This window comes from Notolabrus celidotus, chromosome 13 (assembly GCF_009762535.1).
Source record: "Notolabrus celidotus isolate fNotCel1 chromosome 13, fNotCel1.pri, whole genome shotgun sequence".
NCBI classification, from domain to species: domain Eukaryota; kingdom Metazoa; phylum Chordata; class Actinopteri; order Labriformes; family Labridae; genus Notolabrus; species Notolabrus celidotus.
The window spans coordinates 25,253,906-25,271,025 of NC_048284.1; the positions used below are offsets into that span (position 1 = coordinate 25,253,906).

The 17,120-nt window shown below is 41.3% G+C and overlaps 1 protein-coding gene across 1 annotated transcript; it reads right to left on the reverse strand.

The window, feature by feature from the left end:
• Positions 1 to 1,437: 1,437 nt before the first annotated feature.
• On the reverse strand, positions 1,438 to 16,366 carry ism2b (isthmin 2b). Its single transcript, XM_034699746.1, has 6 exons — positions 15,671 to 16,366; positions 8,458 to 8,709; positions 7,047 to 7,374; positions 4,160 to 4,297; positions 3,979 to 4,047; positions 1,438 to 3,629 (listed from the first exon to the last, which is right to left on the reverse strand). Exons 1-6 carry the CDS (start codon positions 15,779 to 15,781, stop codon positions 3,112 to 3,114), a joined length of 1,416 nt encoding a protein of 471 aa, XP_034555637.1. The 5' UTR covers positions 15,782 to 16,366; the 3' UTR covers positions 1,438 to 3,111.
• Between the last annotated feature and the right edge of the window lie 754 nt (positions 16,367 to 17,120).

Sequence of the window (17,120 nt, forward strand, 5' to 3'; positions counted from 1 at the left end):
CACTTTAGTTAGCTTAGCAAAAGGTGGTTAACACGATTAACATTCAACAAGAATTTTGACATTTGGGGGAACATGCTTATTGACTTATTGTGGAGAGCTGCATGAGAAGGTAGTGGCACTTTTGTGGTCGTTCATTAAATATTAAGCTAGAGGCAGCAAAAGTTAGCTTATCACAAAGACTGTAACGGGAAAAACACCTACCCTGGATTGTTTCAACACTTAGCTTTCAATACATATCACAGGCGATGTAAGTGAATTAGTAAGCTTTGAAATATGTATTTCTTACCTGTATAGAAAGCACTGTTGGCTGTTTCCAAAAGTTTCAAGTGTTTGCACGAAGCTAAGCTAAGTAGCTGCTGTGTGTTGCTCTAGAACCACCATACGAACATGAGAGTACTATTAATCTAAATATTTATTCATTTGCAAACCAGCCAACGACCCCATATAGGTCTTATTTCATCAAAAGTGTCCTCCTAGTTTCAACACGTGTGCTGTGTTAAGCTAACTGTTGCTTCCTGTAGCATCATTCTTACACAATCATGAAAGTTGTATCTACCTCTTGAATAGCTCTCTGCTAAAAACGTGTCTTTAACATTCAACTCTTACTTGCTCATGCCTCAAAGGAAGGACGTTAATGTCACCTTGAGTATTTGAAAGACTCTCCTGTATCACTTCTTGTTTGGCTAGACTTGCAATACATTCTCCTGTTAGCCGTCTGTTCAGGCTGCTGCTTTAAGTAAGAAAGTGACATGTTTGCACTCTGCAGGAATGTTTGCTGCACTGTACGCGTCTTGTTGGAGAGGAAAACCGTGGAAAAATGTGTATGTCAGTAAAGAGTGTAACTACTCAGCTGTGAATGAATTTCTCTGTACAGTACTACACTATGTTCGGCTTTACTGCACAGAAGCTTCGCATAGAAAAAGAAATGACACATCAAAAAGTCAAATGATGAATGCAAGGTCTTTATATATTTCTTCAGTATAATTGCAACAACATATTCAGAGAGCACTGCAGTACAAAGTAGAATAAAACACACACTTGATGCAGCTGTTTGAAGTGATATGAGGTGAGTGGTTTCCCTTTTGATAGCGGATGCCTTCATTTTTTCAGTCCCATTAGTGCACCATGTTGAGTATAGAGACATTTCAAAGCTTCAGCAAACTTAAAAAAAGAGAACAGACAAATAAATACTGTACAACACCATATATGTAATACTAGATTCAGAAATCACAAGATCATGCTTCCTCCACACAAAACTTGACATAAGCACTTTAACAGAACAATGCAGCATTTCCCTTCATAATAAAACCAACATCAACAATTGGCAAACATGAATACATTTTGATATATCTTTTGTATATTAATATATATATATATATATATATATATATATATATATATATATATATATATATATATATATATATATACCTTAAATAAAGTGCCATCCTTGAAAATTGGTGATTCCAAAATGAAAATGCTTGTTTGCATTAACACCTGGAAGCAGAATTCCTGAAAAAGGTTTGGAGCAAACATGGAAAGAACTAGATTGGATAGAAAGGGCAATTCCTGGAACTTCAGGGTGTTTGTAATGAAATTTAAAAATAAAGGCCGCTGTTTTTGACAGAGGTGTAACAACAAAAGTACTGTTATAGAGTCTTCTATTCTGATTAAAATTCACCACTAGCCCTTCCAATCCTTTATGCTACAGACATATTTGAAATTAGCAACAACTTCCATGTTGCCTTTACGTGTGTGATACGTTCACCAGGAGAAGAGGACAAACATAATCTATAGGGAAGGTTATCTGAGAAGGTATGTTTTTTTTCTATCTAATCTAGTCCTGGACATAAACCCAAAGATCTTAAGCCAAAAGCTTAAACAGCAATGACATCTTTCTACAACAATCAGCCACAACTATTCAGATTTAAGTGATTTCAAACTGCTCTCTGATGGCGTTATCTCTTCATTTATTCCAATCTGGATTACACAACCAATGCTCTGTAATCTTAACTTTAACCCAAATACTATTTGTTGGTCTTTCAATAGTGCTCCACTGTAGAGGTAAGTGAATGAATGTATGTATCATGGAAATTTGGCCCCCCTGAGAACATTGTAGAGACACATCTATGAGCACAATCTACTCTCTGTAGAGTGAATTTGACCCTACATTCGCACCATAGAGACTAAGGAGTTTGGATTTACTCAGGCACCAACAGTCTGAATTTTTAAATCTTTGGCACCCAGGCGAAACATATTCCTGGCAGTGGAAATGTGGGGAAAACATGACACAAATCATGTGACAAAACATTTGACAGCAAATGTGATGTTTCTGTGACACTACTTTTCAGGGCTTTTCTCATCATTCTCATTAAACAAGCTTTAAACATCAGTAGCTTTCCTCTGGTTTAGGTCTCAAATAACTCTAGAATTACTAAATCTAGTGACTGAAATGTTCCTTACTGGCACTGCATGTGGCATCTTTTGGGTTTATTTATGTCATGTTGTCTTGTTCCCCTAAAACCTTTTGTAAAACCTGAAGGATTGTTATTGTAGCAGCATAGTGGATATATTTATCTGTTGGAGTCTTCCCATGCATGTGTTTGTTTCATCATTATAACCCACCCACATTCAAACAAATGTCAAACCTACAAAAAGCGCATTCAGGATGTTCACCATATGCTGTTATTGTCAATCACAAGCGCTCCAGGACACCATGAAGAAAGCCAGCAGGTAGACATCATGCTTACACGCACCCAGGAGAGTGAATCAAATATGAAGAAAGAGAGCTTGATGTCATGCCAGATGTGGAACAGGTTGGCAAGCGATGGGAAAACACTGCATTTTCTTTCCGTTCCTGCAATACAGTTCAGTTCAGTGAGGCCTGATATCAGGACACTGTGCCAAATCCTAACTGAGGGCAGCCACACTTCACCATCATTGTTAAAGCCCTCAAATCTCCCAGCCACAAGTTAGCATTTCCTCTGAGTCAATGCATGACGCATAGAGTAGATGTTATAATTCATGACTTTGAAGGTTGGCAGTTCCTGCTCAAATTAGGATTGGGCCCTTTGACTCTCAGAGTGAAGTGATAGTTTTGGCTGTGGCTCCTCAATACTCCCTGGCCTCTTCAAGTTCATTCATGAACACATCTTCATGAGGATTTTCTGGGCAGCTCAGTCCATTATTGGGTGGCCGCACCGCATGGAAGCGACTCCAGTCCCCCTTGCACAGGATCCAAGGCAGCACATCCACTTTGAAGTGCAGCTCAGGAGAGAACTCGGTGCTGATCAGGTTCGGCGTGCCTGCGCCTTTCCCCCGAGTGATCAGCCGCCCGCCGACCCCATAACAACAGTGCTGCGCTGCCAGAGTAGATGAGTCACTGGACAGTGTTGATCGTATGCAGCTACGTGCTGATGGCTTGTAGATGTCCAGACGCTCCTTGGGGCCACTTGCATCCCGCCAGCGGTACTGCCGGCCATGACTCTCATCGTAGATGCTGACCACAGTGTACGCCACCTCAGAGGGGAAGGAGCAGGGACAGCTGGGGAGCTCGGACAAGACCCGATGGAGGTAACTCTGCAGGAACTCGCTCTTACAGTTGAGCCACTTCTCACAGCTGTCCACATCTGTTGGAAAGAGAACAGGAATGCCACATAAAGTTGAGCGTTACAGTTTGTAGCACAAAAGGTAGCATGAAAAGCAGCCAATAATATGGAGCCAAATCTGAATCCTGTCCCTGACATGCAGGAACATTGAACATAAATAAGCCAAAAACCTACATAACCTTGTGGCAGCATATCAGCTGTATCTTTCAAAGAGCAATAGCTGAGGGATTATCATAAACCTAAGTCTGTAGAATATTCTGGGCTAAATTAGCTATTTAACTGTTGACAGTAAATGTATACAGCTTGGAGTAAACAGGGTCAAAGTTATCATGATCTTTTATAAAGTGATCTTCTAAAATGAAAAACTCACCTTCCCCAAATGGCTCTGTGCCATTCTCCATCTCGAAAGGAAAAGGCTCGGCCACAGTGTTGACTTCACCTTTAAAGAAGAGAGCGGTACATCAGTTGAAGATTAAAAACAGCTGAAAGAGTAAAAATACAAACAAAGGCCTAGACCTGTTCTTATTCCTCATGTGTGCATATAATCTCACCAGGACACGGCTCTAGGTCGCACTTGGAGGCCTCAGTCAGAGTGCAGGAGTAGCCACAGGACTTTGTCCTCTTCCTTTCACCATGACCACATGTCACTGAACAGGGAGACCAGGGGGTCCACTCGTCAGAGTCTTTCTCTGTGGAAAGGAAACAAATCAAAAGTCTTAAGTATCACAATGGATCAGAACTAAATGTGCTATTTACAAATTGATGGTATATTAATATGAGGCATGTCACAGTTAAAACAATAACATGTTAATGCAAATTACTTTTAAAGACACTATTTTTTTAGGATTAACTGCACATTCCTTGATAATGACCCTCCGCCCATCCTGTAGTTTGGGAAATCAGGAATCGATGTATCAGTGACGTTGTGACAATGGCAACCAGAAACAAACCTCCTTCACCAAAAATGAATAAAGAAACCGGTCCTTTGATTGGCAAGTTCAGCTTTAAAGCTCTGCTAGATGGTTCTCTCAACAAAGCCAAAGTTTTTTGCATTTTCTGTTGATGTGAACTGAGTTACCACCAGTGTACATCAGTCACATACCACTTGCTGGCCATGCACACAGAATGACGGCTGCGGCAGCCATATTGCTTCTGTCGAGCCAGTGTGACGTAAAGAGGCGGGCTTTGAGCCTCCTAGCCAACAGCTGCAGTGTTCCCACAGGCAGCTGTGCCTCTCATTGGAAGACTGGTAATCTCAATATCTTCGAAATTGCCGAATTAGAAAAAAATTCACCCCCCTCACAGTGAGAGGACATAGAGAAATTAGCTATTCAGACTACACTCATCTTTTGTACCAGGCTGTAAACATGTTTATTAATGCTGCAAAGATCGTCTTTTCCCCATTTATGTGTATGTGACTTCCGGTACTTCCGGAGCCAGCCTCAAGCGGATCCTCGATGAACTGCAGCTTTTAACACTTCCGCATTGACTCATATTTTTAGACCGGAGGTTGCCGCTTGGCTACAGCTTGCAGGCTGATTAAGATTGTGGAGTTTGAAAGCCTTCTTGAACTTGTGAACTAACTTTTAGACCCACCGTTGTAACCAAGATCATTTGATTACAAATCAAGACACTAGGAAAAAAGCTTCACATTGTCAATCAATTTTAAACATGTGATTTAAAATAAGAGTAATCGCAATGAACAATGTAAATTCTGTGATTAATCACGATTCAATAAATGAATAATTTGACACTCCTACTCTATATGGTTAGAGCTCCATCTAAAGAACAGTTTTTACATCCTGCTGTTTGGAATAGATTCAATAAATAGATCAAATGTATTCAACCAACTTAAAGTAAGCAGCTTTAAATGTGTCTGATTGCAAAGCAAAACAAAACAAAAAACAGTCTACACCTCACAGTTTGGTGTTTATCTCAGCTGGGACTTCAGAAGTCACATTCCTGGACAGACTCAGTTCATATAAATGACAATTTTCTCCTGGTTGAACCTTTCCCATGCAAGCCCATATTCTTTTTAAAACGACTTCAGTCAAATTAAAGAGAGGGAAGCTGTACTGTGGCTGTCCGCCTCCGCACCATGCTTCCTTGTGGTGTTAATAACACTGGAAACAAGTCCTTCTTGATTAAAGGCGAGGTGGGTGCAGAAATACCAGCTTGGGTGTAGCGAGCACCCAATTTGACTTTGTGGGCGATGCCAACTCGCCATGTGGCCATACGGGAATGAGGTCTCAGGAGAGTCGTAATTACAGAAGAAGCTAAGGCAGACATCCTTGATTTATGTAAAGCGAGTCTTTAGATGTGACCACTTTATAGCCATTGTTGCTCTTTGCTGGCTAAACGCACAACAGTTCAGCAGATACAGGTTATATATTAGCAGAGTGGATAAGAGAAGGTCAAAGAGTTTCAACTTGCCAAGGCACCTGTTTGCTAATTTTAAGATCACACATCACTAACCCTCAGAAACCTTAGGAAAACAAACAGATCCATCATGCACAGATTAGTGTCTGTGAGAAATGTCTCTGAAGAATGAAAGCTCTAGTTTGTGGTTAACCCATGACAGTGCTCTGATCTACAGTAGGCCTCACACACACTGGCTTAACCACTGCAAAACCCATCAAACTTTCTTTTTCATTCCCTCTTTATGTCTATGTTTTTCATCTTCACTCTCTTTCATTCAGTACGTACACCTCTCTTTCTCTATTTATTTACTACCTCTACAACTTGTGGTGTGTGCAAGCAGGGAGACGCAGCATTTTTCCCACTGGTGGAAGGCAAATTTAAGAGGGGGGAAAGGACTGTAAAAGTTATGCAGAGCCCTGAAAGCCCCCTGAAATTCTTGAACTAGCTCAAAAAGACCGAACCGCAAAGTTGCAGAGAGGGCCGCCTGGGTCTGGGGGGGCCCATGGGGTCCTGGGGTGGGATTAAAGGGCCCGCCGAATGGCCCCTGTCATTCTGTGTTCCCAATCTGCCCTCTAATTGTCCACAAGCAGAGGGATGTTTTGTCCCAGGGAACAGTGCCGGCCTCACGCTGCCATTAGCGAGCGCATCGGACCCATCTTCAAAAGGCAGGCCTCCGCGACCAGCACGACCAGTGTCGACTTCAAAGTGTACACAACCCACAATGTCCTGATGGTCGAGTGCTCATGCTGCCTCGCATGCTGGCATCGTTTGGCTCTCTCTGACTGTGTAGACAGTCGACATGCAGCCCTCCGCAGCAACTCTGTTCTTCTCTCTCTTCTGTCTCTCTCTCTGTCTCTCATTTTACACTTTCAATTTCACTATACCTTTCTGCATTATTTCTTTAATAAAACCAACAAATGTTCTTCAAATAACTCAGACCTGATTTGATGAAAGTGTGTCTAAACATCAGTGTGTCTGTACTAGCAGACAGTGACTGCATAACTTGGCAATTCTCACCATAGTAGCTCTGCACTGGATCCCAGCCCTCGTTCCAGCGCGTATCCCAGTCTCCACCCACTCCGCTGGGTAAAGGCTCCTCACTGCCGTAATCCAGAGAGTAGTCTTCCTCCTCCTCTTCTTCGCCAGTCTCTTCTGCACCTGACCGGTTGTTGCTGTCTTCGCTGGAATCCGTATAACTCCAGAAAAGGGGCCAGAATAGCTTCTTGCCACCGAGCCAGTCTACTGTGGAGGAGGGGGAGGAGGACGAGGAGGGCAGCCACTCTTTTTCGTTGGCCAGGTCCATTTCGACCTCCATCTGGGGGTCGTCTACCACCTCAATGGTTACCTGTGTGGAAAAGAGGACCTCTGTCAAACTGAAGTCACAATTTCTTAATTGATACACCAAAAAAAAGAACATACTCTGGGTTCATCCTTACATAATATTTTCTGCTCAGGAAATCAGCTATCTCAAATGTGAAGGAAAGACTTTTTAATCCAGTTGAAGTGCTCACCGGATGTAAGTCAGCCATCCAGACGTGAGCATGAGCATTCAGACAAGTAAACGATCTTCTCAGGGAGAGAATGTGAACCTTTTATTCTGGATAAGTGCCTCTCATTACCTCAATATGACTCATCTGAGCTACAGCACTACTAAAGTCTCGCTTCAGCTGATTCGAAGACCAGGCAAGAGGAAAACTGCTCTTTTTTTAGCTTTTGTTAAATTAGTTAAAATTTGTAAATAGGTATGATCGCACATACTTTCATTTGTATTGTTAATAAAAAGAAGTGAAGTCTTTTAGCTGGATTAAAGTACATCTGGTCACAGGCTACATGAAAACTCATCAGAAATGTCACTGGTCTCTGTACTTGATGTAGACATAAGCCGCCGTCATCATCATTATGTCCCTCTAACCACATCCTGATTGCACTGACCAGAGCTGGAGCGCATAACTGCCATGAGATAAGTTAAACAGAACAACTTTTTGATCTTTTTGGGCCAATTTAGAAGAAGATGATGGGGATAAATGGTTAACACTTATGATTACAGAGTCTGTTTTTCTTTATTACGCTTTAATTAAACAGTAGCATGAAAACACACAGCTGTGTGCCTAAGATTAGACTGGGAGACTGTTGATTTTGTTTAACATTAAGGAAATAAATCATTTCACCAAATGAAAAAGAAAATTCCCCGGTTCTCATTATTTGAATGGATTTAATTTAACGCATAATTTAGCTTCTTTAGTTACTGTTTGGATACAGCAGACAAACTCAACGCAGTCACGTAAACGCTATTAGAGCTTAAACCAGACTTTAATTCTTCTTCTGTTCAATCCCTTTCTTGATAACTTTGATATTCGGAAAACAGCTTTATCAACATCTTTAGGGACCCAAATGCAGAGGCCTTAACATCTGCTGTCTCCAAACTCACCTGTATGTTTGGGTTCTGTGAGTTGATATCAGCATTGGTCAGGTCTGGAAAGTTGTTGAGATCCAGGATGAAGGGTTTGGTCTCCTCCTCAGGCTCCGGCTGTGGAAGAACCCCAACTGAGCGATGCTGGGGATGGGACCACCTCCTCTGATGGCTGTGGGGATCAGGGAGGAGGCTCTGGACCTGGTTCTGTTGCTCCAAAGTCTCAGCGACATTCTGGACCCCACCACTGTGGATCTGGTGGCCATGAGCCTGTCGGTACAAGTAAAGATGTAAGGTTAAGAGTGTTGGGATTCAGATGGTGAGATGATAGGTCTTTTTGTGTTCATGCTGCTATAATGTAAATCAGGCCTAAGAACACACCATCGCAGAGCTGTCCTTACGTCACTATGGCACAGTCTCCTTTTCTCATGGAGGAGGTAAACACATTTACTGTACTGGTGGCACAGGATGCTAACTAACATGAGCCAGTTAACCTACCAACAAAATGAGTCGTGGGTTATCTTGGAGCAGCAAGGAGGTCAAATAACTCATTGACGATTTACCAGATGACGCTCAAAAAAGTCACAAAGTGGAGTCCTGCAATGTTGCTACACATAGCTCTTCTACAGGTGTTTAATTGGCTGGAGACATCGAGTAACTTCAACCCAGCGCTACTTTTTGCCAACATTAAGTTGCAATCAAAATTGCGTAGTAACTGTATTACTGCACTTACTGCTACTAGTGTGATGAGTCAAGCAGCTGTTTGCTCCAGTTGCTGAGTTCATTGCATTTTTACTGCAAACAAACTGCTCCAGGGTACGATTGCAAGCAAGCCAAGACCACATCAGAGTGCAAAATCTGTGCTCACAAGAGTCCACACAATCTGAGCCGAGAAGGGAAACAATCCCTGATTCAGAAAAAACACTTTCAAATGATCCAGGTGTGGAAACACACAAACACACTCAGAGTTTATATGGAGTTTTTTTTTTTTTTTTTGCTAAGATAGCACCAACTGTAGTTTGCTATCATTACATGGTAATGATTTTATAGTAGTTCTGCTTTGCAGCTTTAAAACAGTTAGTTATTGCAGTTTGATATCATTGCTCTGTCTTCTACTGTTTTGGAGAACAAGACAAGAAGATGATTTCTTTCAAGGTATTAAATTGCTATCATTACATGGTAATGATTTTATAGTAGTTCTGCTTTGCAGCTTTAAAACAGTTAGTTATTGCAGTTTGATATCATTGCTCTGTCTTCTACTGTTTTGGAGAACAAGACAAGAAGATGATTTCTTTCAAGGTATTAAATTGCAGTTTCATTGACCGGCTTACTCACTGATCCCTGACACGCCATTTTAGGCTGTAATAGAGACAAGAGCTATACAGTTATCAGTCTCAGAACAACTTTACAAATTAATTAAGGGATATTAAAGAGGAAAAAATGTCTTGAAGCCAGATTTTTGCAGGAACCAACTTAAATAAAGAAAGGAACAACCAAACAATGAGAAGAACTGATATATATTTAAAAGCCGGGGGCTAAAAGATCTATCAATAATGGCTCATTGATGAGTTTAAAAACAATCAATGCTCTGTTTCCAGGAAGAAACCTTGAAACCATGTAGCACTTTGTAGCTTGGTCAGCAATTCCAAAAAGCCCCTGAGGCATCCAACTAACCAGCCAAGTGACCAACCCGCCTTCGTTCATTTCATTCTTTTTTTTCCCACAACAGTCATGGCATCCAGGCCGTGGACAAAGAGGGGCCTGTGCCAGAGAGATCCTCTTTTAGCTTTAATGAGAGGGCCTGGGAGGCATGGGACCCCTGGGCTGGTGCGAGCGTGTCTGAACCTGCTGTGCTGCCGCCACTACGGCCACCACTTAATTTGACCTTTTGGGTATTACAGTACTGAGAAAAACAGGAGGGAATGTTGATCTCTGAGAATAATGATGGCATGATAATGGTTGGGGGTTGTAGATATGGATATAGTAATAAGAATGTAATATAGTATGATTCTTTTTCATGTCAATAACACAAATGTATTTCATGCTGGAGAGCAAACACTGAGAAAACAACTAGTGAAACTAATCTGCCATTTACTCTTTACTCTTTATATGATTCTAAAAATGACAAATTGGCCCCGTAACATGATTGGACAGGACCTTGAGAGTTGACCTGAGCCAGTTTTTTTATCCACTATGAGCAAAGAAGTTGTTGTTAGACAGCTAAAGAGAAAAAGAAATGTCTGAATTAATGACCAGACGGTTGATGATTTATAGTTGTGGCCTCTAGAACGGCGCGTACTTTTCACTGACTGCCTGTGATTGTCCCATAAAGAAGTTATGTGGTCGGTCAAATTCAAGCATGTGAACACATTATGGCTGTTTAGAGGAGAAGCCAGTCAAGCATGATAAATGATGGATGAAGAGAAGTTGGCCCCTTCCCCAGATATTTCTAAACGGGTGGTGACAAGTAGATAACCTATTGGAGGCATTTTAGCATGTTGCCTGTGATGATATCCCTAAAGCAAATGTTACACAGGCTACAATAACACGGGCTTTTGCAACATTTTCAGAAACAGAAGTATTATTAACTTATTAAGGCAAAGCTGCTGAAAACACTCCGGCGTGATATCAGTCACTCAGTAGGAGAACTTAGAGCACACAATGCAAATATATAACGCAACAGGTTAACAAAACAGTTGATGTGAAAGTGAAAAGTATTTTAGTTTGATGCACATACACTACATAGAGTTGACATTTTAAGGATTTTTATTTATGTATGTATTATTTTATTTGTATTTAAATTTGACCTGTTTGGTTCCAGATTTCATCCCTTGATATAATGAAACTCAACCTAATACAACTAGCTGCTGGATAGATGACCAATAGGTTGATGAGGTGATTTTCAAGCAAAAATAATAATCCCAGATGAAGATACATGCTACGTGCTATGTGCTGTTTTGTATCATTGTACGCTGTGTTTTTGAATTGGTTAACACGTACGTAAAACCTAAGAAAAGTGAACTTATTTTGGTGAAACTTGGATGAACATTTGATTTTATAATGTTGCCCTACTGCTCCAGGTTGTAAGTTATACAAACACAGATAATCTGACAACTGCTATCATCACACCACCTCACAGTTTATAAGCAACTTTGAAAGAAAATTGATATTTTCATTATCCAAATGTAAACAACAGATAATGTTAACATTTCACAATTACCATTGACGTTGAATGTTCAACTTCGCTTATCCAAGAGTGAAAGCCTTTCCCATTTTATAGCATAACAGTAAGACACAGTAATTTATGCATCTAAATAATTGCTAGTTAACATCACTCAGAGCTAATATTAAAGTTACCCAGGACTGAAAGCTTTCCCTTCCTTAAAGGTTTTATGGCTCTGTCCAAAAATGCATACTAATACACAATGCATAGTATGGTGTCACATTGAGTATGCAGTATGTTCTAAATTCACAGTATGCAATTTTATGTGGAAAATTCAATATGTGTACTAGATTGGCCAGAGTTTAAAAGTAAGGGACAGGAGCTAACTAGTCATACCCAGCTGATTCAAAATGCTTTAAACTATTTAATAGTAGAGCTCGTCTGCCAGCAACAACTGGCATTCAAATACAAGAAATATGTTTTTCTATGTAGTTAGATGTAGCCAAATAACTACATAGCTGTTTAAGTGATCAATTTTGGTTGTTGAATTCTATATATGGCCCAACAAGCATGCTAGCTTTCGTAGTGATAGCTACCAGACTTATGTGATTGATGACCTTGCATGACGCAGAGAACACGTGCGTTAGCATGTTGTTAACGGCATACTAAAGTTAAAGTCAAGTTAGTAGATAGTATGCCTACTAACTTGACATATAAACTGCTTATAGTGTATTACAAAGCATTAATGTTAGCATTCATACACCCGTCTGTCACTCAAGTAAGTCATGTCCTTAAATAGGCAAAAATCGTAATCTTAATATCTTCTGAACCGTCGCGTTTGAAAAAATTTGCCACCCTTACAGTGTGTGCCGATAGAGAAATGAGCTCTTCATACCCAAGCTGTTTTTTGAACCAGGCTGTAAACATGTTTATTTCTGCTGCAAAGATCATCTTTTTTTGAATTGGTGTGTATGTGGTTTCCGGTGTTTCTGCAGCCAGCCTCAAGCAGATGCTGAAGTGCAGTTTATAACACTTCCGCATGGGCTTCATATTTTGAGACCGGAGGTTGCCCTAAGTCTGAATACAGAGATTAGCTGTTGTCTTGTTTAGAGCTGTAAAATGTGTATCTTTAGCTTCTGATGCAACCAGATGTCCTTCTAGATTTCACTGTTCTTCTCTTTTGGTTGTGAAGCAATCTGCTGGTGAAGAAATTACAAGTCTTGGGTTTTTTACATTTACACAATTTTCATGACAATATGTAATGATTGTAATGACTAATGATTATAACAGCATTTGAGGTTCCTAATTTAAGCGTGACGTCTGAGAAAAAATAACTACTGAACAGACGTGTTCAATTGGATGCCTTCTTTTTTCAGTTTAGTCTAAATTAATAATCAGTGATCCCAAAAAATAAAGTGTTTGTGAAAGTGGACATGTTGTATAGTTTAGACACTTTTTAATCACTTGCTTTGATCGAACTCTCGCTAGATGAAAACGTTAGGTCTGTGTGTATTGATCCTGTTCAAAGTAAATTATATTTTTTATTATATTGAAGCACCAACACCAATACTTCCAATATTATGTGGTATGTTCTAAATCTTTGGTATGAAATCATTTAAATAGGTTACAATCTCTATGCTAGCATAACAAGTAATATAGACTCTAGTCCTCAGCTCTCATCATGTATCACCTAATGTCTGGTGTCTGGTTTAAGAATTGAATCATCCCTCATGACGCTGCATTTGACCCAGCTCTTGTCCTGGACTGCATCACAATCAGATCTGTCCAGTAGTGACAATATTCACTCACATACAAGCCCCAACACCTAACACACTCATGCAGACACAGAGGGTCCAGAGTCAAGGGAAAGGCCACATACTTTCACACCCTCCTCATCTTGTCCTGCTACACATCTGGATCCTGTATTCTTTCCCCCTGTATATCACTCTCCTCCTCCTTTCGTCCTCCCCCTCTTCTCTCTGATCCTGCTCTCCTCCTCTCTGTAGAGGGGCTCTTCTGATCAAAGGCTCCACGGATGATGGCATGCAGTGTGTTTAACAGGGAGACTATCTGGATGCAGTGGGGGACCTCAGCCTGGTCTGGAGAGCTTCTCTCTTCTAAGAGAAACATTAAATCAAACCTTTTGGCAACACGTTGAGTCTTCCTTTCATTAGAGTGAAACAGTGGGTTCATTTAGGCTACTGGCATTGCTACTGCTGGCTGTGACACACATTCAGGTTAGGGAGAGGGGGTCGGGAGTCTGGATGGGGGCAGCAGGGGCTGAGGTGAGGGGCAGCGATGGGATCCGGTGGGGTTGGGGGGCAGGCTGGGAAGGCAGGCAGTGTGGCAGCTCTGATTTATGCGCCCGCAGATATCAAAGGCCTTTGCACTTGGCTGTTTCCAAACCATTACAGAAGAACAATAAACTATAGACGCTCTTTGATCGCCGTCTTTTGCAAATGGAAACGGGACAACAAATGCATGCCTGGTGGAATCAGGGTGAGGTTGTGGAGGTCGGAGGTACAAAACATTTAGGGCAAACAGGTCGTGATATTTGGGAAAGAGGCCACTTCAACACAAACACCCCCTCCTTCTCTTCTTTTTCACTGCTGAGAGATGGGGGTAAAACCAAAAACAGGAAATTCCACATTAACACAAAAAAAGAGCCAATGTAAACAATCAGATGAGTGACACTTGACCCCCATCTCCAGTGTGAGAGATGCCGAGGGCTTGCCTTATTCTGGTTACATAAGCATCTCGTTACTGGGCACCCGCTTTACTGAGCTTCCCCTCCTCCTCCTCCTCCTCCGCCTCCTCCTCCTCTGCTAATCTCTCCTCTCCATCCAGCACTTACCGACACGCATCTTGCAGGTCGCAAGCGAAAGTACAGACTCACCAACTTGCAGCCTTTTTGGTGAATGAAATGAACAATCACACAAGCCACAGTGAGATTCTTTCTTTCTTCTTCTCACTAATCATTCCCTTCTTCTCTCCTTTCCCTCCCTCTTTTTCCTCCCTGTCTCCCTTTGCTTGGACATCAATCAGACACATGATGAGAGAGAGAGAGTCCCAACAGGGCATCCATGGGAGGCCACACAAGAAGGAGAGTTCAAAGGCAAAAACTTGAACCCTGACACAAACACACACAAACAGACTTTGATATCCAAATATGTCTGTGCGTAACACAAACACTGGAGTACACACACCACACACTGCACAGCCTGTGTGTGTGTGTAAGGAGTTTGGATTTATTATGGCAGGGAGTTTGCCCAGTTATGGCAACTCTGACTATACATGGAGAGAAGAACAACCAAAGAGCACAGTGAGCGCGGAGGAAGAACTTATTTTTTAATCAGAACTTCTCATCCTTATTTTCTGTTTATGTCAATGGATAGATTAAATCATTAAATGGGAAGTGATCAACATTTTTCTCACATACCTATTTTAGTGTACCAGTGGGTACACTCATGGTAGAATATGATATTTATAAGATAACAAAATGAAGCAGGTCATTGCCTTGAAATGGAGTAAACTGAGATCTTATTTTATAGTTTTTGTGAGATGATGAAGATGATTTTGCTTTTATAACAGATTCAGGTATACTGCAATGAGGTAATACATTATAGGAAAACCAGTTTTGTTATTCTGAGATCAGCAAACTCATTATTTCTGAAAACAGAGGAAGTAAAACTAATGGCTGCATGTCCTCTTGTGGCTTCCGTAGAACAGTAATTACGGTGGGAATTTTATTTTTCTCCTTAAGAAAGCCTTAGGTTTTTATTTTATGAAATATTTGTGTTCTATTGTCAGTGTCATGAAAATATTGTTTGTATTACTCGATTTTGAAGTATGTTGAGGCATTTTTACCAAAAAACAGAAAGAACCTGAACACTTTTATTGGCTTTTTACAACAGTTAACAAAGCTGAAACACGATGCGAGCTGATAAATCACAAGGAAAAGTACAAGTCATTAGCAGCAGGTGCGATTTTAGAACTACTTAACTTTATGAAAATTGTACATGAGTCTTAAAAAAGCCAAGTCTTGATAAATATGTGAATAAAACTTACCTTATGGCCGGCATGTTTGTGTCTGGTAGGAAACGCTGTCCCCAAACTAACGAGAAGAGTTGACCAAATAACGAGCAGCATCTGAAATCTCCAAGCGACCTCCTGACGCATCTTCAAAGCCTCCTGTGAGGATTTGTAAAAGTTACTTTGGAGGCTTATGTCAAACTTTTCACCTTCACTGAGTTTGTTGACTCAAGTGTTGCGACTTTGCCACGCACGTCCACCGTTTAACAGCGACTTTGACTCCGGACAGAGGAAGTTTTGGGCCTCGTCAGTCTCGAAGCGTCGCACTTTATGAAGATGCGCACCAGCGTCCTGAGGTATCCCGCGCGCTATCCATATCTGGCACCAGCGCTTCTCGCAGCAACTGTCAGTCTGTATGGCGGCTCGAGCTCAACGCCTCTCTTCCCCATAAAAACCACAGTTTGAGGAGCTTTAAATACCAGAAAGAAGTCAAATACCCCACGCAGAATCTCCCCGTCCGCACCGGCGCTCGCTTATTCAACTACTTTAAACTGTGAGTCATTCCGCCGTGGGTGGGTGGGTGTTTTCTTCCAATACATTGACATCTGGAGCTCATAGTATGCTGTTCGTCTTCGTTATCTGTCTGATGCGTTAATCCATTATCCAGCTGAAGTTCATCCACCGGTTTGAGTGAATGTGTGCGTGCACTTGTGTGCGTACAGCCCAGCCAACCGGTTTCGGTAAACTCGCCTTTTACGCACGCATTCAGGAGGTTTGTGCAGCAGGAGTTGGGGGTGGGAGGCTTATTGCTCACAGCTGTGAGGAGGGGGGGCGCATGGGGCCACTGAGGTTCCTGATAATGTACACGGTTTAGTTTACATAGAAACTACAAAGGGCTACACACGCAGGACATGAAGAGGACATTTGATTCAGCGAGTGCGAAATCATTTTAATACATTTGATTAAAAAGATGAACTACTCAGCCAAAGCATTGCGAAATACTTTCCACTTATCAAACAATTCCATTACTTTTGGCCTTTCTTGGTCGCTTTATAAACTTTTTAAAGATGTCATAATCTCAGCCCGCTGGCCAGCGGTTTCATATTTACAGTTTTAGGACAGTAGATGACTGATCAGTCAGAAATGCTGAGTAGTGGCAGGATGTGAGTAACCTTTCAGTGTAAAAGGCTTTCAAATATCTTTGTAGTGAGCGTTTTAAGTTGTGACAACAGTCTGTGTGGGAGCCTGCTATAAATAATACAAACCCATTCCAGGACTTGGTATAAAGAAAGTGATTTAATCAGCACTGTTCCCAACAGCATGGTCAACAAACATCATGGCTTTACAAACTCCTCTAAGTGGTTTATCTTCAACTCAAATAAAACTCCAAGGGCAAAAACAACTGATAGAGAAGTTTTCCCGATGGTCACTGCAGGTCAGTCTGCAGGTGTGTGGTAGGTTAGCTGGAACATGCCACATTACATCA